The 19,709-nt window shown below is 44.2% G+C and overlaps 1 protein-coding gene across 1 annotated transcript in view; it reads right to left on the reverse strand.

Moving 5' to 3' along the window:
• The window catches only part of THSD7B (thrombospondin type 1 domain containing 7B), a 509,128-nt gene that overhangs the window by 129,306 nt on the left and 360,113 nt on the right, over positions 1-19,709 (reverse strand). The window contains exons 13-14 of the mRNA XM_054043281.1: positions 16,276-16,470; positions 1,783-2,046 (exon numbers count right to left, since the gene is read on the reverse strand). Of these exons, the coding sequence (XP_053899256.1) occupies positions 1,783-2,046; positions 16,276-16,470 (459 nt within the window). The remainder of the gene's footprint in view (positions 1-1,782; positions 2,047-16,275; positions 16,471-19,709) is intronic.

Below are 19,709 nucleotides of genomic sequence, written 5' to 3' on the forward strand. Positions count from 1 at the left end.
AGTGATCTGGCCGGAGACAGCTGGTAGAGAATTATCCTTGCACAGCTGAAAGCCCACTTGTTCAAAGCTAATGGAAACAGCTCCATCACCTCCTGCACCAGCTGCCCTCCCAACTCCCAACGTCAAAGGAGGGAGAAGGTCGATCAGAGGCATTCTGGAGATAGGATGTGGGAGGGGGCATGGTGGAATGGAGTCCTACTAGATCCTCCACTAGTGCCATGTCCATGATTGACCTTATGTAAGTGCCAGAAGTTGAAGCAGGCCCCCTGCTGCTCCAATTACTGCTGAGGCCAGAGGCCAAGGATCAAGAAGCTACAAACAGTTCTCTGTGGCCATCACTCTCCACTACATTCAAGAGAGACTCACAGCCATTATATTTCCAGATGAATATAACTGAAAGAAAAACATGTCTCAGAACGGATTCAATCGGTTCAGGGAAGCCACACACAGTAAACTCCTTTTAATTAGTAGTCACACAAGCCCTGGGTTCCTCGAAAGAACAAGTCACTACACAGAAAAACCCACCTCCCTAAGCACCAGCTGCTCCCTTTTTGTAGAAAAGGGTTTTGAAGGAGTGTGAAAATACAATGTTCCTCTTCCCGTGCAGCACAGAGGCATAATAAATTGTTACATGGCACATCATGTGTCCCATGTGAAAACCATGGGGAGTGGGTACAGCACCATGGTGCTGGAAAACAAAAGCATGGAAAAGCAGTGTTATGAATCTGTGCAGCTAACTGGAACAGTAATAAACAGACAGCTGCACATGGAATTCACACCAGGATTGAATCACCTTGTTAGTTTTTTGACTCTTACCACATCAAATTAAAGCTGCTTGTCTTCCTCCTGCAGGCCCTCCACAATGTGGTCCCAGGTACCTCTCTGCTCTCATTTCCTCAAACACATTCAATGGCTCCCCATTTTATTCAATCACCACCCCATTTGCTCTTCCCTCCACTCTCAGTTTCACACCTTCATTCATGCTATGCTGTCTTTCCCCCCCAAAAATTCCTCTTTAAAATTAAATTACTTCCTTTAATACTTCCTGTTCCTTGTGCCCCTCACCAAGAGTCACTCTACACTCTCCTTTATTTAAATTGTGCTGTCTCCTGCCTTTCCCTGCCCCAGCCCATCCTGCAAACCATTCTATGTGAGCAGGCACCTGTGCCCACACAACATCAGTGATTTCAGTAGCGCTCAATGCAGGTGCAAGGGCTGCCCACGCAGAGCTCATTGTAAGATCAGAGTCTTAGACTGTGAACCCCTTCAGAGGAGTGATTATTTCTCGCTCTATATTTGAGAAGAGCAATTTAAATAACAATACTATAAAAACACATAGTTGTACCACATCAAAATAAGGGTGGGAGAAGGAACCTCAACTCTGTAGCTCCCAGCTTAATACATGCTTTTATAATGTTTTTAAACAAGTGGAAAAGAAATCTATCCCTGCACTGTAACTATGTGCCCAACTTTCCCTGCAACGTGTTTCCATTTAATTTCACTTACAAATTCCCGTAGAGAAGGATTTTATGAAGGGAAATATCAACAGACCCTTGTACAAAATGGTAACACAGGACACTGGACTAACAGCTGTAAAAAGTGCACTGATATGTTAAGAAAGGAGAATCACGTTCAGCATTTATGGGATCTATAACAGAGTTGCTTCCCTCCAGCAAGTGAAAAGTTACATATGTACTAAAGAGCACAGAATGAATAGCCTAGTAAGTAAGCACTGAATATCTGGGTAGTTTACATTCATTGTGCACTATTTTAGCTCCTTACCAGAACTGCTACAGTAGGATGGTTCCACAAGTTTGCCAGTCTTATCATAACAGGCAATAGCTCGGAGTCGCACACCTTCTCCACATTCTTTGGTCTCTCCCTGGAATCTCGTTCCTAATTGCAGCTCTGTTTTTCCTTCTGCAATAATGCAATCGGACCAATTTCCATGGGGCTGGGTGATAAACGTTTCACAGGGACATGCTTCTGTTTCAACTTGAGGATACACTACTGTATTCTGGCATTTGTCTCGTTTTCTGCTTCTCCCTGTTCCAACCAAAGAAATCTGCTTGTTAGCTTAGCATCTGCTGCTTTTGATAACAGTGTGTCATATTATTTATACAGGAGTTTAATACATTAAAACCAAGATGATCCGAAATCTTAATATAGAGGAATATTTCATAAACATTTATTACTTGTTGCCAGTGCTTTAAAGTGCTAAGACAAGGTAGTTATTTCCAGGGGCAACCAGGGACCTTAGAGGAACTTAGACAAATTTTGTTCTGTTGGCTAGAGCATTGAACACTATGAAAAGACTTGCCGTAGTAATTGTATGGCTAGAAAATTCTTTGTAATTGTATGTAATATCATTTCCCCCTAATTATCAGATGAAAACAAATTGATTATTTTGTCTCTATTCTTCCTGCAATCAATGGTTGCCAGGGAAACCTACGAAGGAGTCTAAGTAAGCTGCAACTCTTTCTTTGAGGCTACTTTACAAATTAGTTAAACATGCACCCTGCACACAGACTACTTTGAAGAAAATAGAAAAAATAATCCCTGGTAAATTACTGAGTCGGAACACATTTAAGTGGTATCCTTTTTTCCCCTCTCTCTCTATGCTTCTGATATATTTTAAAGGAATATTACTTAAGGGTCTTTCCCCCTCTGTATCTTAAGGAATACAACACATCTATTTATCTTTAAAGTACAGCCCCACATTGGAGGACAGTGTGGCGTTTCTCTAGCTGGTCCTCCCAGAGACATTGTGCTTGAAGGACATGCCTCACTCCACACTGGCTATAAGCAGGTCCCATATGGGGGGAGCAGACCTTGTTCTTTTTCACAGGGTGTAGTAGAACCTCTGCTCCCTGGAACTTTGAGATTGCCTGCTGGAATTCTAGAGTGCCAGGGGGCTGATAACACCCTTTGAAAAGGTGAAACATCTGCTTCTCTTGCAAGGGGTTAATTCTGCAGGCCTGTGTGGAATGGGGCAGTCTTTGTGCTGCCTGAACATGTGTTTGGGATTGTGTCTGACCGCTATGTAGCAGTGTACGGAGCTGGAAAGAAGGATTCTTGGTGTGCGTATATAGTTGTCACAGACACTAGTGAGCACTCCCTACTGACTGACCGTTAGACTGCTGTGCAGGGAATCCAAACCTCTGCTGCTCTGGATCTCTGGGTGTTTCAAGCTCCTGTAGCCTGAATGGAGTCAAGCCACTATCCCAATCTCGGGGTTCCCAGGCAGGGCCAGCTCTAGGATTTTTGCCGCCCCAAGCAGAAACAATTTTGGCCACCCCCCCCCCGTTTTTTTCCTTACCCCACCCCCAGCCCCGCCTCAGCTCCACCCCTTCCCCAAATCCCCAGCCCTGCCTCCTCCCCCCAGGCTCTCAAGCCTAGGAGGGAGGGGGAGAAGCAGCGTGCGTGCCGCGGCCACTCGGAGTCTCCCCCTCCCTCCCAGGCTCTCAAACCTGGGAGGGAGTGTGAGCAGCAGCGCACGAATCAGCTGTTTCGCGCGCCGCGGCTGCTTGGGATCTCCCCCTCCCTCCCAGGTTTGAGAGCCTGGGAGGGAGGGCGAGCAGCGGCGCGCGAATCAGCAACAGCGGAGGTGAGCTAGGGCGGCCGGGGCACATTTTTAGGGGCGGCATTCTGGCACCAGCTATGCCGCCCCTACAAATGTGCCGCCCCAAGCACCAGCTTGTTTTGCTGGTGCCTAGAGCCGGCCCTGTTCCCAGGTACACTTTTAGGGCACAAAGCTTCTAACTGGCACCCCTCTTTGAGTGTTGGAACTCACTGTCCAGCCCCTGCAGCTCCTCTGTGCAGAGCTGACCCTTCAGATTCTCCAGTACTTAAACACACCCTCTCCCAGAGATCCACCCCAAAAGTGTGAAACCTCTGGTTACAATTTAACTGTTGGGGCACACCATAGTTGTGAAGCAGTCAACACACTTGGCACAGTCTAACATCTTTATGCTCTTTTATACATAATCACGTAAAGCATAGAGAGTATAGATCATACAGAAAACAAACATCTGAAACCATAATGTGTCTCACTAGCTCACCCTTCTCTTGCGAGTCCTAGGGGAACCATCTGGGTGCAGGCAGGCAGGGTGTCCCCTGCCGCATGCAGGTTGTTACTTGGTGAGTGGTCTCTCCCTCGTGGACGGGAGAAAGTAACTCCTGAGCAGGCCAGCTTCTGCCATTTAAAAGCTTCTGCCCTTTGTGTCAAGTGACCCCTTTGCCAGTTTCCTCACATGAGCACAGTCTCCTGTCAGGTGACTTCATTGCCAGGGTGACCTCCCCCATGCTCAATCTGTTCTGGGCAGGACCAGCAGTGCTCGAATTACAGGGCGTCTTGGGAGGGGAAGAGAGCTGGGCCCCTTACTACTTTCAGTGGCTGGGCTCCTTCATCCCAGTAGGAAATGAGAAGCACTGCCTGGCACCGTGGCCAACTGCTCAGCAGAGATTGGCTCAAGTCTGCCAGGTCCCATCCCACCACTCCTCCTCCAGCAACAAGCTGGGGAGAGAGACAGAAAAGGGGTAATGTACTGAGGGAAGTGGAGGTCAGGGACCAGGGGAGCTGGAAGGAAAGGGGTGTTGGAGATCTGGGGATAGGGGTGAGGTTGGGAGATCTAAAATGGGAAAATAGGGTAGACAACAGGAGCTGTCATTATAAAGACCCTGGGAGATGGGTGGGGCAAAGGGTCGGGGGACAGAGATTGGGGCAGGACTAATGGAGGCAGAAGGGGTGTTAAATGCAGTGGGAGGCAGGAGGTGTTGGGTGGCAGCAGAAGGCCAGCAGGCAGGGATGCTGGGTTGGGACAGGAGGGAGGTTAGAGGTGAGGCAGGGGCAAAAGGCAGATGGAGGGTAATGGTGGGTAGGACAGATGCTGTGGTGGGTGCAAAAGAGTTATGAATGGGGGAGGAGGTGGGGCAGAAGGGGTAGGGGACGCAGGGCAGAATGAGGGGAAAACTGGGGTAGGTGTCACAGGTAAGGGAGGAGGAACAGTTATGGGTAAGGGAGGAAGTAGGGCAGATGGCGGGGATGGGGGGATAAGGGTAAGGGGAGAAGACTGTCTTGCTACAGCTGGGGTTGGCAGGACAGAAGATGCCAGCACAGGAGCCAGCCAAGACACACCTTGGCACCTCGCTGCACACTGTTTTCAAATTTCAGAGTAACAGCCGTGTTAGTCTCTAAGGTGCCACAAGTACTACTGTTTTCAAACCGTTTGCATTTGGTAAAAACCCTTCCCCTTTCCCCCCTGCCCCCATAATTTGAAGTCTGGGGACTAGTCTTTTGCCTAGAGTGAATAGATTTCCAATGATAAGAGTCAACTCCCTCTATTATTGTTCTTTTGCCACCAGGCCTTGGAATTTTCAACCCAACTTGGAGGTAAACAAAGTAGAAGGCAAAAGGCTGCACATTCAGAGTGGAGTTTGCAGCCTAACAGACACATAGCATTTATAATCTCATGTAGCATTAATAAACTGTACAGACATATCCACAATTCATCACAATAGTATGCTCCCAAGATGCCAATTCAAGACCTCTGGAGCACTCTTCGATAAAATGGAGTTTGGTAAGTAATTATGTAACTACAAAGTCAATAGACATGTTTTCTCTCCTGATATTGCACACAGTAAGAAAATACAGAATACACAAAGACAATCTACATCAGGGGTCGGCAACCTTTCAGAAGTGGTGTGCCGAGTCTTTATTTATTCACTCTAGTTTAAGGTTTCATGTGCCAGTAATACATTTTAATGTTTTTAGAAGGTCTCTTTCTATAAGTCTATAATATATAACTAAACTATTGTTGTATGTAAAGTACGTAAGATTTTTAAAATGTTTAAGAAGCTTCATTTAAAATTAAATTAAAATGCAGAGCCCCCCCGGACTGGTGGCCAGGACCTGGGCAGTGTGAGTACCACTGAAAATCAGCTTGGGTGCCGCCTTCGGCACACGTGCCATAGGTTGCCTACCCCTGATCTACATGCTGAAACATCTAATTTTCTAGTCCTGCATCCATTAAGGCAATGGGAATTTTGTCACCAGTTTCAGTGGGAACAAGACCAGGACTATAGCTGTACTCTCTATTCATCTCTATTATCCTCAGACGTATACATATATTTCCAAAGAGAAATGTAGAAGTAGCAAGGCCTTAATTTTATTAGTTTCCAAAACCTAATTCTTTCAGAATGATGTGTTCTGGAGTTCTAAGGATAATTTTACTCGCAAATGGGAAACTTTGCAAATTAACAAATAAGAACAAAAACCAAAAAAACAGGGAAATCATTTCCACATTTTTCCAGACAGGAGTTCAAACTATAATGTCTTACACTTAGGTCAGACTCCGATAACAAACCAGTTATCGATTAAATACACTGTTCCATGAGATAGCAAAGTCACCACTTGGGGTGTTTGAAATATTCAAAGGGAAAAAATCAATTTATTTAATGCCAAAAATCCATCCTATAACAAATATACAAGGACAAATTCAGATCTGGGGTAAGAGAATACAACTCAACTGACTTCAGTGAAGTCCTGTACTGTATACGAATATGATAATATGCTTTAAAATACTTGGAGAGTCTTCTAGTGGCACTCACTGTGTTCTGAGCTTTGCCTGCCACTTTATAGCTCAAGAAGCTAATACCTGTCAACCAAAGGCTTCCAGGGTGGACAAGCTGATCTACTAGCAAACCAAGGGCAGGTCTTCACTATCCGCCGGATCTATAGGGGATCGATTTATCGCGTCTCATCTAGACGCGGATAAATCGATCCCCGAACGCGCTCCCCATCGACTCCGGAACTCCAGCTCGTGAGAGGCGGCAGCGGAGTCAACGGGGGAGCGGCAGCGGTCGACTCACCACCATCCTCACAGCCAGGTAAGCTGACCTAAGATACGCCGACTTCAGCTACGCTATTCGCGTAGCTGAAGTTGCGTATCTTAGGTTGACCCCCCCACTAGTGTAGACCAGGGCCAAGAGGTAGAGCATTCTACCAGTTAGTTGAGCAGGTATTCTTTGTGAACGCCCAATCACCTGGAATTGGGTGACACCCTAAACAAGGAATAGCTACAGGTACTTAGATGGTATGGTGATAGGCACTATGTTTTTGTGCCGAGATGGCACATAGAAATCAGAGATGGTGCTTTGGTAATCTAGGAGTGTACAGACAGTAAGGCCTTTTGTATAGGCCATCACTGAATATAAAGGTGCTTATATTTCAAAGTGTAGCAGTGTTAAAGAACAGGAAAATTGGTGAATTGAATCTGTCCAACATATTAATTGTGTGTGAGATTATGAACTCTCTGTATATATCTTTACCATTCTACAAACTCCATTTCGAACATTCAGCTTCTCTGTGGTCTCTTTACCTGCATGCTGAACTGAAATTCCAGCAGGGGTAGTGGCAAAGGCCTAACAATAAGAGTGTGGTTAAACTTTGATGATTGGCCATCTAAATAACAAATAGATGGCGAATGCCCAGGGCAAGTCAGTTTTTCAAGTATAAGCTCTGGTAGGAGGTCACGTTGGCAACAAAGTCACCTGGCAAGGATCTGTGATCACCTGAGGAAGCTAAGCAGGACATCACCTGACAAAGGTGGATGAAAGTTATAAGAGAGCAGGGGCTGATCTACTGAGCGGGGCATTTTTCTTCACCTCAAGATGAGAGAAAAGCAACCCTATTTGTAGTAGTCTAATGAGGCAGAGGACCTGCCTGCCATCCTGAGCACAGAGGTCCCTCAAGCACTCCCAACAGAAAGACGAGGTAGTGAGTTGCATTGCATTTAGAATGTTTAATATTTTCTAAATGAACTGTGTTTCCTTGTGCCTTTTCTGTTAAGTGAAAGAGTAATAACGTGTTAGACTTTGTGCAACATGGTTGTGTGTTACATGTTTCACAACTACCACATGCCTGCTGAGAACCCAGAAGGCTCACACCTTTGCTGGGATTCTGAGAGAGGGAATCACAACCGGACCTCAGGGCCTAGGCAAGTGGGCTGAGGATAACAGACCAAGTTAGTGCCAGAGAAGCCAAGGGAGGCAAAGCCTGCTGAGACATAGGGTAGCTTAAAACACTAGGGAATCCCTCACCAGCAATCTGGTGGACAGCTGGCAGGGCGGTGCTGACCAGATCTGTGACGCTTCACTAAGGAAGCTTAAATGAATTTGCCTTGCTGTAGTACCCATAGCAAAGCCAATTTATTGCAATAAAGATTCCTGTCACATATGTCACTGGGAGCAAAGCAACTGATTTAAGCAACCGTAGGAGAACATCAGTTTTACACCAATTTAGGCCCCCTGTCTTAGATGAACCTACTCCTGATTTACACTGGAGTAAAAGTGAGAGGAGATTTAGGTCCATGGTATAATACAGCATAACAAATAGAAGTCAATATAAAGAAAATACATATCTAAACATACCACAAAAGGGCCATTCACTTAATTCCTTATGATAATAGCTTAGCTATATGTTTAGGCATAGTAATCAGAGATGGATGGAGAATTTCTATTTCTCTGTAAGTGCAGGCATCACTAGGGAAGGCATTATACTATAAATCTTTTGCCAGAAACAACTGAAAATTCTATAATAATGACATTTATGCAAAAGGGTACCTTTATTCCTTAATGAGCTGAGCTCATGAATAAAACACTTTGATTCCGTTACATTTGTATAAGGAATTATGTTATTGAAAACCTGAATCACTCCAAACAATAACAAAATAATCTTGTAGTTGATTACAAGTTATTCCAGAAGAAAAGCGAAGTGATAGCCACTGTACTTATACTACTATTCAATTCCTAAACATTATTATGCTGGATATGTTTACTAAAGCCATCATGTTTAATTTTTCACTCTGCTGTAAAAGCCTTTGATGCATCACCTCTACTAATGGAACAGCAAAAAGTAACTAAACTATGGTCCTTTTAAATGCAAAACAGAAAATATGAAATGCTTTAAGTGCAAAGCAGTATACCTACTGTAAGTCTTACCCCCCCCCCAATTCAGTTCAATTTGGTTTAACAAAGTATAGCAGAAGAAAAGACTGTTATTAAAACAAATGTCCGTGAATTATTAATGTTCTGCAATTTTAGAGCTTCTCAGTTTGTTCTGTGTTCAAATAACACATCATATTTTTCCAGTAGTTACTGTAGAATGGCTTGAACCAGGATGTTTTACTAATATTTGGAAATGACCAACTAAAACCAGTATAATGCTCTTTGCAAATTCCGTAAGCCCAGCATTACTTATATTATTAAAGCAATATGACTCCCACAACTTTAGATTTCCAACCAGATTTAAGCCCAACAGTTATAGGCAAGTAACCTTGATTTCTTCTTCAAATGCTGGTTCCTATGTGTATTCCACACATCCACATGGGTGACTGACGAGTAATATTCAGACTGGTGTGTATGTGTGTGCTTAAAGATCTGCAGTTGCCACCATTACATCCACAATCAACTAGCATGTACTGTTGTGTGAATGCATGAATGGAACTCCAGGCCGCTCTGCATATGCCCAGTATTGGTACCCCCTGTAGAGACGCTGTAGAAGCAACTTGTGGTCTTATGGAATGTGCCCTCATTCCATCCAGGGGAGGGATATGTGCTAATTGGTAGCATGTGATGATGCAACCAGAAATCCATTTGGAGATTCTATGACAAGATATTACTTGATCTTGCAACCTTTATGCTATAGCGAAAAATAGTTTTGGTGATTTTCTAATTGGTTTGGTCCTTTGTATGTAGAATGCCAGGCCACATCTGACATCAGTGAATGAAATCTATTTTCTTCAGCAGAAGCATGGAGTTTCATGAAGAGAATAGATACATGGATTGGTTGGTTGACATGGAATTCAGAAATAACTTTAGCAGGGCCGCCCAGAGAGTGGGGCAAGTGGGGCAATTTGCCCCAGACCCCACAGGGGCCCCCACGAGAATATAGTAGTCTATAGTATTGCAAATTTTTTATGGAAGGGGCCCCCAAAATTGCTTTGCCCCAGGCCCCCTGAATCCTCTGGGCAGCCCTGAACTTTAGGGAGGAATCTGGGATGAAAGCAGTGGGAAATCTGCTCCTTGTAAAAAATGGTATATGGTGGATTGGCCATGAATGTTCCCATCTCACTGACCCTTCTGGCCAAAGTAATAGCAACTAAACATGCTACTTCCATGGGAAGGAGGGGACACAGAACATGTTGCCAGAGGTTCAAATGGTGGTCTGCTGATTACTGGGGAAAAGGTCCTAACTAGGTCTTTCATGAATTTAACTGATGTTGGTTGAATGAAAATGGAGGGAGGGAGGTATTGCAGCAAGACGGACACACAATGAGCTAATGGAAAGACCAGAGTTCTTCAATGACAGGAGATAATCTAAAATGACTGGGATATCTGCAGAGTCTGAGGAAGAGTGATCATGCCATGCCCAGAAATGTTTCCATTTAGCTAGGTTACAGGTCCTAGTTGAATCCTTCCTATTTTGATTAAGGATGGCTTGGATGGCTAACAAACATGAGCATTCTAGATCTGATGCCCATCCAAACACCAGGCCGTGAAGTGAAAAGGGTCTGGACTGAGGTGTCTGATTTGGCCATCTTCCTGAATTAGAAGTTCTGGGAAGACACAGATCCTGATAGAACAAGTTGACATTCTCAGAAGTTCTAGGAACCACAACTGTCTGGGCCAGGTGAGTGCTATAAGAATGACTCTGGTCCAGTTGTGGTGGATCTTTCTCAAGACCTTGGGTAGCAGGGGAATGGGCAGCAGCTTTTATGAGTTAGTCTATGCATGACAGCAAGAGAGTGTCACCCTCGGAGTTGTGACCAATAGCTGCTCTGGAGTAGTGCAAGGGAAGTTTACTGTTCATTTGGAATGTGAAGAGATCCCATTGAGGTGCTCTCCACTGAGTGACTAGTCCATTCAGGACACAGCTGTGTATTTCCCACTGGTGATCTGCTGAGAAGTGCCTGCTTAGGTTGTCCGCTGAAGAATTCTGAACACCTGGCTTGGGTAATGATGTGGTTTCCAATGCACCAATTCCAAAACCTTCCTGCTTCCTGGCAGCGGGGAAGGGATCTTGATCCAACCTGCTTGTTTAAATAAAATACTGTGGTAATGTTGACTGCCATTACTTGGATATGGAGTGAATGGGAGGAAGGCCTTGCAGACCAGGTGGACAACTCTCAGTTCCAGCAGCTTAATCTGCAGCCTCGCCTCCCTTGGGGTCCAAGTGCCCTGTACTGCGTGGTTGTTCAGGTGAAAGCCTCAAACCAGAAGGGTTGCACTTCTTACAATGTGTCCTAATAGAGAAAGGAATACCCAGACCATAGTCTTTGGTTTGTGAGTAACCTGTGTTATCAGATTGCTCATTGTCTGAAATATTTCTTTTGGGAGGAAATCTCTTAATGAAAGTAAGCCCAGCGTCATTCCAATAAAGTTTGCCATCTGCATGCGGCTCAAAACGGACTGTTCTTTGTTCACACAGACACCCAGTGCTGCTAGAAGATGGAGTAGCCGAGCTGTCCTGCTAGGAGTCAATCATCCAAATGTGGGAAAACTGTGTAACTGTGGTGTCTCGTTTAGGCTGCCCCCACAGAGAAAACGTGCTGTTGCTAGTCCAAAGGGAAGGACTCTGAACTGGTAGTGTTCCTCACCTACTAGGACTCAACCAAACTTTCTGTGGGATAGATGAATATCTCCATGAAAATGGGCACCCTTCACATCGAGAGCTGCAAACCAAATTCCCTCCTGTAGAAAGGGATTATGGATGCTAGTGTAACCATCCTGAATTTTGACTTTTAAATAAAGATGTCCGGTTGTCAAAGATAATGGGTCTCCACCCTCTGTCTTTTTTGGGGACTAAGAAATATACTGAATAGAACCCTCTCCCTTGATACTGAGGTGTCACTTATTCTATTGTCCCTCATTGGAGAAGAGAATCTGTCTCCTAGCAAAGAATGTCCTCCTAAGAATGTTCCATGAAGAGGAACCAGGAAGGAGCTTTGTGGAGAGGAAAGGAGAGAAATTAGATGGAGTAACCATGGTGGATAATTTCTAGAACCCACCTTTCCTTCATGATAGAGTCCCAATTGTGGGCCAAAAGTGAGAGATGGTCCCCAAAGATGGGGAGACAGGGTGATAGAAGTGGTTGGCTTAAATAATGTTGGTCAGTTCTCAACTGAGGCATCAAAAGTAGCTCCTAATGGGTGGGTGAGAATGGATAGAGGTTGTGATAGTAGAGGATTTTGAAAATCGAGGTCTCTGAACTCTCTGCCATTGCACGGATATATGACTGGATGTTGGTGGTAGAATGTTTGTGGAGGCAGTTGTCTTGGCCGCTGGTGTTTTCTCTTCAGGGCCAGGGTGTAATTTCTCAGGAAGTGGAGGTTCAATCCAAAGTCTTTCAAAGAGTGTAGACTTACATCAGTTTTCTCGTTAAACAAATTTGATTTGAATAGTAAGTTCTCTATGGTGTTCTGCACTTCCTTGTGAAACCCTGAAGAGTGACACCTCATCACTATACCAGTGTCTAACCCTCTAAATGCTGTGTCCACTGCAACCACTGTAGCTGTAGGGGTGTTTTTGCCTCTAGTCTGCCTTCCTTGATGAAGGATTGAAATTTGGCTCTGGCCTCAAGGAGAAGTTTGTCCTTAATCTGCCAATCTAGTGCAGTTAAAATTATGTTTTGTTAACAAAGCCTGAAATTTTGTGATACAGAATTACAGGCTCACAGAGGAAAAAACCTTTCTTCCCAAAAGGTCCAACCTCTTGGAGCCCCTGACAACGGGGATGGTCTTAGAATGTTGTGACCTTGCTCCCTCCATGACTGCTTGCTCCACTAACAAGTTGGGCACTGGATGGGTGAAAAGGAACTCAGCTCCTTTGGTTGGGACAAAATAGCATCTCTTAGCTCTTTTAGGTGTGGAGAAGCAGTAGGCTGAGGTATGCCAGATCACTCTGGCTGGCTCCATGGTGCCCTCTTTAACCAGGAGTGCCACCTTGCTTGGACCTGTAGCTTACAGAATGTCCTTGGACTTGTAGGTTACAGAATGTCAAGGAGCCAGTAATGGGAATTCTGAACCTTCTTCAGTGGGATCTGAAGGTCATTTGCTATCTTCTGCAGCAGCTCTTGGTACTGCTTCTCATTGTCTGGTGGAGATGGTGAGAACAGACTGATTGCTTCTTCTGGAGATGAAGATGAGATTTCCTCCTCATAATGATGGATCCGGTGGATGAGGAGTGGGAGAGGTGTGGTAGGACTCATGGATGGATCCAAAACATCTGCCATATGGTTCCACAGGCCCCAGTAGGGCAACTACGAGGGGTCAACCAGATGAGGGTGACCCCATGACATCAAGTACTAGATGTCCCTGGGAAATTCATATTTGGGTGGAGGGCATTCGGCTCTCCTTGAGTGCTTATCAGGACTCATCTCGGTTTGAGGAGATGAAGGACTGGCCTGAGCATCTGACTCGTCCGAGTTGAAGAACTGCTCTCATTCCACTGGTGGGGATGACGGTACCAGAAGGTGAACACTCCTACCTGAGCACTGGAGTGGAGATGGTTCCAGTGTTACTGAAGTAGTTTTGTCGTCTGGTGTGGCAATGTCCCTCAGGAGAACTGGACCCAAGAGGAGAGGGGATTATAGGTAAGGGAAGAAGATATCGTCTGGCAAGAAATAAGTATCCATACGTCCCGGTGTTTGGGGCATTCCCAAAGTTAGGATCGACAGTTCTGACGCATCCCAAAATGTTGTGGGTGACCAGTCCTTCAAAGGATGGATCAGTACCTCCAAAGAGTCAGGTCCACTGCTCTTAGATGGCCCGGTGGATGCCGATCTTTATGTTTAGGATCGAAGCCACCAATAAAATTGACTGATTCTTTTTCTTTTGCACTTTAACCTCCTGCCTGGGGGGGTCTTAAGCAGTCCTGAGCCCTTAGGATCTGCATACAAAGGCTGGCCTGACCTTGACAGGTTTGTGGAGGAAACTCTTCTCTTAGGAACAGATTTGGACAGGAATCTGTTCTTGTAACCAGGACAGTGCTCCTTACTCTCATGTGAAGCCCTGGATCATGAGTCCTTGGGCTTACACAGCTCTAGGCTTCGCTCCCGAGTTCGTGTTCAGAGGGGTGCTGCTTGCTAGTTGGCATCAATGTATAAGGGGTTTCCCTGACCCAGATCTGAGTGAGAACTCATAGCCTTCTCCATAACCTGTTTCCTCACCTGAAGCTCATGACTTTTACATGTCCACGGAGAATACAAGAGGCAAATGCTTCACTTTTCAGAGATATGCATCTCACTCAAACAGTAACGGTAGCATTGGTAGTCGTCACTCACAGAGAAGAAGCAAGAGAAACAATTCTTGAACCCCGGACATAGTCCCAGTCTTTAGGGAGGGACTCCCCAGCAAGCGGGAAAAAAAGCTATACTATAAAAACTCTATGCTAATATAAAAACAAGTGACCATATCTAGTTACAGGCTATAAAAGAAGCTGGAGAAATCTGTGTAAGCTGAGGACTCCGACTCAGGCCATGCAGTGGTAAGAAGAAACTGAAGGAGCATCAGCCCTTGTTCTGGAACATGAGGAGATCAACTGCACATGTGTGGGCCAATGGACACTGCCTGTTAAGAATCTCTGGACTTGGGGGGTATGGTGCGCATGCATTCCATGTGTAGAATACAAATAGGGATGAGCACTAGAAGAGGAAACCAATCTGCTAAAGACAAAGAAATGTGTATTTACCTGTCTGATCTGCTTGCCTAGGTAGAGGACAATTAAAGTATATTTACATATACGGTAAACAAAGCCATAAAACTAAACAAATGGGGGAGATGACCATTTAACAATCATGCTGGAGGACAGAATCTGCACCCCAGAAAGCCTTCCTGGCTTTTCAGGCTGAGACAGTGGACTTTGACTATCATAAGGGGAGCAAGAAGACCTTTTAGTTATCCATCACTGTGGTGACATATTTCAGAATGGTAGCCATGTTAGTCTGTATCAGCAAAAAGAACAAGGAGTACTTGTGGCACCTTAGAGACTAACAAATTTATTTGGGCATAGGCTTTCATGGGCTAAAACCCACTTCATCAGATGCATGGAATGGAAAATAAAGTAGGAAGATATATATACATATACATATATATACATATATACAGAGAACATGAAAAGATGGGGGTTACCTTACCAACTCTAACAAGACAAATCAATTACAGTGGGCTATTATTAGCAAGAGGAGAAATCACTTTTGTAGTGGTAATCAGGATGGCCCATTTCAAACAGTTGACAAGAAGGTGTGAGTAACAGTAGGGGGAAAATTAGCATGGGGAAATAGTTTTTAGTTTGTGTAATGACCCTCCACTCCCAGTCTTTATTCAGGCCTAATTTGATGGTGTCCAGTTTGCAAATTAATTCCAGTTCTGCAGTTTCTCATTGGTGGCATAGGGTATAGTGCTCTTTGAGCCTGTGAAAGTTGGATCCCCTAGTGTGGCGGGCTAGGGATGCTGCTAACTTGATGTAAGAAAGAAAATTGCTTAGGCAAAGGTTGTAACTTACTAAAATTAAGTTTTAGTCACTAGAAAATATATGTTTTGTTTTTTGTTATTTGTAATGACATCTGTCTCATTCTTGCTTAGTATCACTTAAATCTCTTTTCTCTGTTAGTAAACTGATTCTTGTTTTATTACAAAACCACCACAGTGCTGTGTATTAAAATTAAGTGTAAGTTGTCAGATAACCTAAAAGGCTGATGTGTGCTCCATCTCTTTGGAGGCAGCAAGATTCACTGGACATTCTCAGAACGTCCAGTGAGAGGATCTGGACGCTGCAGGGAGATGTCTCTGGGGAACTCAGGAACAGGGGTTCCACCGCTTGTTATTTGCAGGGCAACGTTTAGACTGACCTTTAGCGTCTTTAAGAGTTTGTGGGCAAGGTAGATGGGCTGGTATGTCAGGGAACTGAAAGCAGCAAAGCTTTCACTCTTGCTAAGGCAAAATGCTAACTCAATGGGGCTCTGAGTCCTGAGCATGTCACAATAAGTATCACTTTTGATCCATCTGCAGCCCATGTTGAACTAGTTTGGGTCAATTCCTGCACTGCCTTCACACCTACATGAGCCCTTTATATATAATAATAGACAAATATTTGTTCAAAGATGAACAATATTCTATTTGTAATCTGACAAAAGTTCAAAGTCAATTCAGCAACATCGGAAAAAGATTGTTCACAAGTCATGTCCATAAATCATAACATATAAAAGAATGATTGTACCTGTGAGTGATCTTCTTCTACTTTTTGTAGATTCACAATCTGAAGAGCATGCTGTAAATTTAGACCATGGGGTGAATGTGCAATCATCTTTGCAGGGAATTAGACACTCCTGTACCAGGGAAGGCATAGGTTCTGTCCACTTCATGCATTCAGTGACATCTGCAGCATAGTTATTGTCTGAGAGGCATACAACAGCTAGAGAAAAAAAACCCTCTTTGTTAATGCTATATACATTTAGTTTCTGCATTCTAATAAACCAGCTACCTATATATGCAAGATTTGCTTTTCTATACCAATAATATAAAGAAAATCTATATTTAGTTATTATTCATACTGCATTCAAAGGTGAGCTAGGTGCTTCACAGACATGGTAAAAGACGTATCCTTGCTTCAAAAAGCTTATGATGTAAATCAGATTCTGAAAGTTCAATATTCTCAAAGAGTCCATTGTTTTGCACTTTGTGAGCAATATTCTAACCAATTATATAGCATAGGACCATCCAAAAACTATTTACTGCTATAGCTGGACAACCCATAACAGAAATTTGATATAAGTCATGATATCCATCTTGCTTCAGAAATTAGAATATAACCCTTTGGTTGTACAGGACAGCATTTGAAAAGGCAAAGATATAGATAAGTGCTTGTCAGTACTCAAAAAGAATGACTACTTATCTTACAGTCAGTTTTACAGTTTCATAGAGTTTAAGGTCAGAAGGGACCATTAGATCATTTAGTGTGACCTCCTATACACAACAGGCTATTAAATTTCTCCTTAACACCCCTATATCAAGGCCAAAGACTTTACTTGCACTTAAGCATTTCAGTCCTCAGGAGACTCAACCATATGCTACAGGCATAGAACAGAAGAGACCAAGGTGTCACCAATGTCCAGAGCCCCTACAATGGCAGGGAATTGATTAGGTGAGATATGCCCAAATTAAATGACCCTATCTAGTGAACCACACCCCATGTTCCAGAGAAAAGTGAAAACCCCCGATCTGGGCGTGGGTGGAATCATCCTTAACCCCAAATCACTGTGACCCTGAGCATGAGAGCAAGACGCACCAGACTGGCACCTTAAGAGGATTTTCTGTACTACCTCTGAGCCCTGATCTACCCTGCCCAGTGTCCAGTCTCCAGCTGTGGTCAATCTCTGATGCTTCAGAGGAAGGCACGGGGGAAAAAACAGAATACACCTAGCCAATTATGCATTAGGGGGAAAATGTTCCTTCCTGACTGACATTTTGGGGTCCACCCAGACCAGTATGGGGTTCTGTCACTGCCTACCCTGTAAGCTTTGGGGCCCTTGGGTTGTGCAGCCATGGCTCAGATCCCTGCCACTAGTAGGCAGCACACAAGCATAATCTTGCACGCTGGCTTTCACCAGCCCATTTACTCTTTGCAGGGTAACACCAACAGCCCTTCCAGTCCTGAGTATCCCCAAATACTTCCTCCCTGAGTTCTTAATTACCAGCCTCTTGGACACCATTCTCGTTAGTCACCACCACTCCCCGACCCAAGATGTGAAACCAGCCCCCTACTCATCAGCTCACTTTGGCACACACACTCCACACAGTTTGCACACCACAGACCTGCTTGAAATGAAAATACACAAAAAGTTGATTTAATAGTAAAACCACAGATTCTAATATGAAATAGTAAAGGGGAAGCAAACATACACAAGTTTTGCAGAAAAGAAACAAAGGTGCAACCTCAGCCTTTATTCTTTCATATTAGAAAATACATTTCTAATTAGAAAAGGAATAATAAGTTACCTACTGCCTTAAAAGAGTTTCCCAGCATACCATCTAGCTACAGGAGGGATCCAGTATTCATGGACAGCCTCCTGCCTCAAGACTGTCCCCCAGTTCTGAATGCTCTTCAGTTCAAACCCTTTCCATTTAAAAGGATTTGCAGTTTTGTTTTCCTTCAGTCACTGTAGTTATTCAAAGAAGGGAAAACTCCTTCCTCTCTTTGTTTCCAAAGACTGGGGTTTTCTTTTCAGTTTCAAGCTTTTCTCCTTTGCTTTGATAGTTTCTCATTGTTCTTTCCTGGGCTGGACAATGGCAAGGCGCTTGAAACGAGTCTCCTCTGGTTGAGGAGGTAGCCCCTCCTTACCTGGTTGCTTCACTGCCCTGTTGTAAAGCGAAGCTGAAGTCGCATGACAATTACAGTATTCTTTATATACATAGATATACCTTCATAACCATAAACACTGTGTGTGTCTTTCTCTCTCATAATGACTATTAAATTCAGTGCATTACAAGCTTTCACAATAGCTCCTACAGTCAAATAACACAGTGTGCAAACAGTTGGTTTAACTGCTTATTGTGGGGGTCTAAACCTTCTGTTCTCCCCTTAGGGAGACTGTCCCCTGCAGGCTGAAGTCCTGAAGCATGAGATTTATTACAATCAGGTTTAATTCAGAGCTCCAAGTGTTATGAGCATGTTGAGGTAATCCTGTTCTCCCCATGGCCATGAAGAAACGGGATAAAGAGGGAGAATCAGATTCCAAGGCCAGAAGGAACCAGTATGACCATCCAGCCTGACCTGCCGCATACACAGGCTGGTGAATTTCTCCCAGAAGCTGGATTAAAGCGGATCTTTTAACAAGAGATTTAACCTTGTTTTAAAGATGCCAAGCAATGGTGAATCCACCACCTGCCCTGGTAAGCTGTTCCAATCTTTAATTACCCTCACAGCTAAGAAGTTGCATCTTATGTCAAGGTTAACTCTAACTTCAACAGTTTGCAGTTCTTAAACCTGCCAAAAGACAAAGGGCTGTTGGCCTCAAATTGTCTGCTAATTCAGGAGACAGTCTGCTGTCCAATGGTATCATTTTTCAGCCCATTCTTTGTGGACCTTGTACAGAGAGTCAGAGAGTTGAAGATTTCATTATAATGCCACTTCTTCCCCTTCTGTTCCCCAATGCACCACTAATGCTGATTTACTGTTATAGATTCAAATTTAAAACACTACGCTGCTACTGAAGAAATTTTACATTTTATTTTACTTCAATCTGAACCCAATTCAGAGCTTTCCTGGACATTTGACTACAGTGTGATGCTTAGAGCAATGGCAAAAGTGTGTCTTTGCATATTTCTGCTTCTGTATGAGTTCCCATTCTCCTATTATGCCTAAACTGCGCTTGTCATAGGTGAGGGTAAGAATGCAGATAGGTCATCTCGGGGCAGGTGGTCTCTCTAGGATCTTTGCCCAGAGGGCCTCATCCATTTGGCCCTGCTTCGGTGGACGTGGGGAATTCCACCTCCGTGGTACTAATCCACAATCCTCCTGATGAAGTCTCCACCAGTTCAGGTGGAACGGAAAGCCTTAGGGACATGGGAAATGGCTCACTTAAAGCGTCACACACACATACGCCTCTTTACCCTGAAAAGCAATGAAGAATCAATAGCAAGCTTAATTCAGAC

This window comes from Malaclemys terrapin, chromosome 11, assembly GCF_027887155.1.
Source record: "Malaclemys terrapin pileata isolate rMalTer1 chromosome 11, rMalTer1.hap1, whole genome shotgun sequence".
NCBI lineage: Eukaryota > Metazoa > Chordata > Testudines > Emydidae > Malaclemys > Malaclemys terrapin.